The sequence below is a fragment of the Monopterus albus genome, unplaced genomic scaffold, assembly GCF_001952655.1.
Source record: "Monopterus albus unplaced genomic scaffold, M_albus_1.0 scaffold94.1, whole genome shotgun sequence".
Lineage (NCBI taxonomy): Eukaryota > Metazoa > Chordata > Actinopteri > Synbranchiformes > Synbranchidae > Monopterus > Monopterus albus.
The window spans coordinates 1021896-1028182 of NW_018127974.1; the positions used below are offsets into that span (position 1 = coordinate 1021896).

General features: G+C 41.5%; 1 protein-coding gene across 5 annotated transcripts in view; it reads right to left on the reverse strand.

Moving 5' to 3' along the window:
* ralgapa2 (Ral GTPase activating protein catalytic subunit alpha 2) overlaps nucleotides 1-6287 on the reverse strand; it is a 101933-nt gene that overhangs the window by 71158 nt on the left and 24488 nt on the right. For all 5 annotated transcript variants that reach the window (XM_020608554.1, XM_020608558.1, XM_020608553.1 and 2 more), the window contains exons 5-8: nucleotides 4962-5005; nucleotides 4636-4816; nucleotides 4320-4435; nucleotides 2151-2289 (exon numbers count right to left, since the gene is read on the reverse strand). In XM_020608554.1, the coding sequence (XP_020464210.1) occupies nucleotides 2151-2289; nucleotides 4320-4435; nucleotides 4636-4816; nucleotides 4962-5005 (480 nt within the window). The remainder of the gene's footprint in view (nucleotides 1-2150; nucleotides 2290-4319; nucleotides 4436-4635; nucleotides 4817-4961; nucleotides 5006-6287) is intronic.

A 6287-nucleotide genomic window follows, 5' to 3' on the forward strand; every position in this document is an offset into this window, starting at 1 on the left:
GGCTGGGCGCACCCTTAGAGATAGGGTGAGGAGCTCGGTCACCCGGGAGGAGCTCAGAGTAGAACCGCTGCTCCTCCACACCGAGAGGAGCCAGCTGAGGTGGCTCGGGCATTTGTTTCGGATGCCTCCCGGGTGCCTTCCTAGGGAGGTGTTCCGGGCACGTCCCACTAGGAGGAGGCCCCGGGAAGACCTAGGACATGCTGGAGGGACTATGTCTCTCGGCTGGCCTTGGGACGCCTCGGCATTCCCCTGGAGGAGCTGGAGGAAGTGTCTGGAGAGAGGGAAATCTGGGCATCTTTGCTTAGACTGCTGCCCCCGCGACCCGGTCCCGGATAAGTGGAGGAAAATGGATGGATGGATGTTAGATCCCATCTTTTTCTGTTCATGGTTCATCTTCATTTGACACGTATCCACCTCCGATCTGAACATCGTTGCATGCCTAAACTGCCTCATATGCGCAAATTTAACTGAATGTGAACTGCCTGCGTAGACTAATAACAACAATGACATCATTTGTGTGAAGGTCAAACGGCACAATTTCCTCACAAACAGCTCAGTTATGACATGTTCCCTCCGCCTTGGCCTAATCAGAAGCTTCTTCATATATGTCCAACAAATGTAAAACGTCCTCGTATCATCGCTGACCCCCAGTCACTGATGCTGCTCTGTGAAAGGCTGATACTGAATAATGGACAGCCGATATGCGCATGTGTAGAGGAGTGAGGCGCTGAAAAGACACTTGTGAATTTCACACTGAAGTCTCATGATTATACTGTATTTTGTTTTAGTAATGTGACTCTGAAAAGTAATTAAAGTTATTAAATAAATGCAGTGAGTACAAAGTACAATACTTTTCTTTTTGACTTCACGACATTAAAGTGTGAAGTATGAAGCAGCACAAAATGAAAACAATCAAGTACAGATACCCTAAAATTGTACTTAAGTTCAGTACTTGAGTAGATGTACTTAGTTATAGTACCGTAAAATCCGGACTATTGAGCACACCTGACTATAAGCCGCGCCCACTAAATTTAAGAAGAAAAAAAAAATTGTACATATACAGGCCGCACTTGTCTATAAGCCGCATGTGTCCACGTTGTAACATGAGATATTAACACAGAAAGATGTTGCACAGCTTTTGTCGTCTTTTTGTATTGAGTCAGTTCTTCACACTGCCTTCTCCAACGTCTCACCATCCATCCATTGATGCCAAGCTTACATGCAGCAGCTATTTCCTTCTTCGACAGCCAGATCGACCTCCTTTCACTTGAAAGCTGCATCATATGCATTTCTTTGTGCGTTTTCCATGATGAGGGTGTGTGCATGAAGTGCAAAATGACCGATCTGAAGAATTTAGTGTGAGTGCATTTGATTTAATTCGAACGGTTTCATTGGTCCACTGTGACCTGTTCGGTAAGTTCGGTCTGATGTGACGAGGCTAAATGTATTGGCGGCATGAAGCTCGTTAGCCCGTAAAAATCCATAAATTAGCCGCATCGTTGTTTAAGCCGCCGGGTTTAAAGCTTGTGATAAAACTAGAGGCTTATAGTCCAGATTTTACGGTACTTTCCAGGTCTGGTTCACACATCTATGGAAAGACTTGAGTCACTTGGGGGAGAAAAAACTAGATTTCAGTTACTTCAGCATGTAGTGTGAATGTGGCAAAGGAGAAGAGCAAGAAAGATCAAACACTGACTCCAGGGGTCTGCCTACATTATGTCATTTCAAATTATGCTTGCTTGTCATATCTTTCTCTTTAAGAATCTGTTTATGGATTCCAAAATCATAGCAAAACACATCATACATCCTTCTGTCTTGTAAACACAATAGATTTGTTTGTGTAGTTCAACTGGAATACTTATTGTATTTTCAAACAAAAAAGAAAAAAACATTTAAATCTGCGGTTTTCAACAGACAGGATTATTTTACTCATTGAACAGCCTCAAATTTAGGATTAATATTATGAAATAGTGTTCCTAAAATATCTGAGGTACTGCATTTCTGGATGTGATGATCTAATTACAGTGGATAATGCCATAGAATAAAAAATGTTGTTAATGTCAGACTTCAGATACTCCAATATAAAGCCTACTGTTTCCATGTGCTACAACTCATTTACTTCTTTTACCTATGACCATATGTCAGCTTACCTAATAAAGGCTTGTAGAGGTTTGTGAGCTTGGTGAAGGAGGGGAATAGGTGGGGAAGGTAGTACTTCTTGAACAAGCTGAAAAGAAACCTGAAGCCTGTGTCCTGGTTCTCTTTGTTCCTCCATTCTAAACTGGATGCCTGGTAGACAGACAGCACAAAGACAGATAGGGTCAGGCTACAGGGAGAGGAGATGGTTCCAGCGTCACTCAGACACTGACAGCATATTGTTTGCACCACAATAGTTTGAAGGTTCCTCTAAGTAACAGTACACAGGGGCAAAATGGTTTGGGGGAGGTACACGTACAAACCCCATTTCCAATGAAGATGGGACATTGTGTAAAATGTAAATAAAAACAGAATACATTGACTTGCAAATCCTTTTTGACACATATTTAATTGAATACACTACAAAGACAAGATATGTAATGCTCAAAATGATAAATTTTGTTTTTTGCAAATATTCACTCATTTTAAATTTGACGCCTGCAACACATTCCAAAAGAGCTGCGACAGGGTCAACAAAAGACTGGGAAAGTTGAGGATTGCTCAAAAAACACCTGTTTGGAACATTCCACAGGTGAACAAGTTTATTGGAAACAGGTGGGCGTGATGATTGGGTATAAAAGGAGCATCCCATAAGGCTCAGACATTCACAAGCAAGGATGGGGCGCGGTTCACCACTTTGTGAACAACTGCATGAGCAAACAGTCCAACAGTTTAAGAACAACGTTTCTCAATGTACAATTGCAAGGAATTTAGGTATTTCATCATCTACAGTCCATAATATCATCAAAAGATTCGGAGAATCTGGAGAAATCTCTGCACGTAAGCAGTAAGGCCATAAACCTACACTGAAGGCCCGTAACCTTCGATCCCTCAGGTGGCACTGCATTAAAAACAGATATTATTCTGTAAAGGATATTATCACGTGGGCTCAGGAACACTTCGGAAAACCATTGTCAGTTAACACAGTTTGTCGCAACATCTACAAGTGCAAGTTAAAACTCTATTATGCAAGGTGAAAGCCATACATCAACAACATCCAGAAACACCGTCGGCTTCTCTGGGCCCGAGCTCATCTGAGATGGACTGATGCAAAGTGGCAAAGTGTGCTGTGGTCTGACGAGTCCACATTTCAAATTGTTTTTGGAAATCATGTCCTCTGGGCTAAAGAGGAAAAAGACCATCCAGATTGTTATCAGTGCAAAGTTCAAAAGCCAGGATCTGTGATGGTATGGGGGTGTGTTAGTGCCCGTGGTGTGGGTAACTTGCACATCTGTGAAGGCACCATTAATGCTGAAAAGTACATACAGGGACGTCCCTGCTTATTTCAACAAGACAATGTCAAGCCACATTCCGCACGTGTTACAACAGCATGGCCTCGTAGTAAAAGAGTGCGGGTACTACCTGTCTGCAGTCCAGACCTGTCTCCCATTGAAAATGTGTGGCGCATTATGAAGCGCAAAATACGACAACGCAGACCCCGGACTGTTAAACAACTGAAGTTGTACATCAAGCAAGACTGGGAAAGAATTCCACCTACAAAACTTCAACAATTAGTGTCCTCAGTTCCCAAATGCTTATTAAGTGTTGCTAAAAGGAAAGGTGATGTAACACAGTGGTAAAAAATACCCCTGTCCCAACATGTTGCAAACATCAAATTCAAAATTAGTGAATATTTGCAAAAAACAATAAAGGCTATCAGTTTGAACATTAAATAGCCTGTCTTTGTGGTGTATTCAATTAAATGTGGGTCAAAAAGGATTTGCAAGTCAATGTATTCTGTTTTTATTTACATTTTACCCAATGTCCCAGCTCCATTGGAACTGGGGTTTGTAAGATTAACATCCTCCAACTTTAAACACTTCACACTTGATTAAGAATAAAAAGTAATTACAACACAAATGGAGAAAACACTCAGCATCATGTAGGCCCAATGTGCATCACACCTGACAACATAACTGCAGACCAGTTCAAATCATGAACAATAGACATTTGTCTCTCCATCTCACTTACAACCTGGGACTACACTATAAGAGAGGCAACGGTGACCACCGCATGCTAACCAAATGCCAAATTTGAAATTCAGTTGTAATAAGCACAATACAGTTGCTGTGTAATCTGGCACATAGTTGTACAGTCTTTTGTCAGCATAATTAAGTTATTACCTGGATGACAATGTACTTCAGCAGTGTTTCGAGGATATGACAGGTCTGGTCATCTGCAACTTTTTCTCCTGCTACAGCTGGAACCAGCGGTGTAATCTCCTCAGGCACCACTTTTGCTGCTCAGTTTGACAGATCAAAAGGAAAATATAATTTTACCACTAAAAAAGAACCTACAAATCTGATATTAAGCATGTTTTATATGACTTTAATGGCCATCTTTAATCATATAATGCTGTACAAATCTCACAAAATCTATGTCATTATAAATGTGCATATGTAGAAGCATGCATATTCCTGTCTGTCTGCCCCTCCTCACCATCAGGAGGGTTGGAGAAGGGGTTGTAAATGATGGTGTCCAGGGTGCAGGGGCCTCTGCTGGAGGGCACAGCAGGGAATCCTGGTACCAGACAGGCAAAGATAAGGAACTGCTCCTCAGCACAGTTGTCCCTCAGGGCCTGAAGCCACAGCAGGAAGAGACGGATCCCCTCACAGCGGATCTAGACAGCAGGAGACTGGATCATATTAGTGGATACACAAAAGAAGCTTGTTTCATCCTTCTTTAAAGCTAAATGTGACTCTTCTGTGTGCAACATTCACATTTGTGTTATGGTGCCCTGATGCGGCAATGAAAACAGCACTTACCTTGAATGAATTTCCAGTGTGTAGAAGCTTTTTTAGAATAGAACCTGGAAAAAAGAAAAAAGTGCAACTGACAAATACTCACACAATCCAATTATTAAACAGATGTCTCTTGCACAACAAGCACACACCACAAACAGTACAAAGCTGACGGGGAGGGAACCTGCTTGTCTTCTCCACTGAGGAAAATTGACCTTGATGGGTGGCCCTGACAAACTAGTGGGGAGAGTGGCAAGGCTTCACATTTTCCTGATGTTAATTAACATCAGTTGGCAGAAACGTGCATACATAAAGGCAGTCTGGCTCCTCTGTAATCAAATGAAGCATTGCTCTGATTGCTAAATACCTTGAGCAGAAGAGGTCTGTGTATGTGAGTGAGGCATACACTTGGCAGTCTGCAGACAGCACTGCTATTATGTGGCCATTGGGGGCTGTGAAGAAATTTGACTGCTGTCTTTTTTAATTAAAGCACATTTGTATACGAGTGTGTTTAGTGCTTTTATTGTTCTTTCATTAAGTTAAAAAACATTATTTCTAATGTATTAAAAAAAGGAGAAAGCAAACAAAATGATAAAGAGTGTGAGGATTTTCTTCAGCTTTAACAGTCTGTGTCACCTTGTAGTCCTTGGCTAAAAAGAGCAAAACCACTAAAAGTCATTCCTGACCTACCTTACACATCACAGGAATTTGTCAGAGGAACCTGAGACATTTTCAGCAATGTTGCTGATAATTTGTTTAAAGAAACATGATGTGAAAAAAAATGTTATTCTAGGAATTCAATTAAAACTCTGGTACAGCGAAAGGCTAACAAGCCACCGACACACATTCTTCAAAGCAGAAGTATGCAAGTGACAGCTCAGCATCTCGGCTGCGGACACATGAACCGATGAGTTGAAAAGATAATTCTATGTGCGCTCAGGGAAAGGCCAAAAAGCAGTTTTAAACCTGTGATGATTTGCTGTCCAGTGACTGAACAAAAAGTAAACTTGTCCAGGGCATCCAACCCCAGATGAGACTTGATATTTGGAATTGCAAGTCTGAAGGGAAGGACAGTCTACAACAGTGATCTAGACCCAGTCTGTTTAGCTGCCAGCAGCTGACAAACACTTAGAATTGGGGTTATCATTTCTTGCAATGGTTCTTTTTTTGGGTGAGACTGAAATCATATCTGCATAATTCAATTACCTATTTGCATTTTAAATGAAGTGCTCATTTGCATTTCACATTACACCCCCATCTAAGACTAATTCTCTTCATTATGGAAGATTCTAGGAACGGTTTGGGTGACAGTTTTAGTCCTCTGGGTTTCTTAGAGGTCACAGAAGCAGG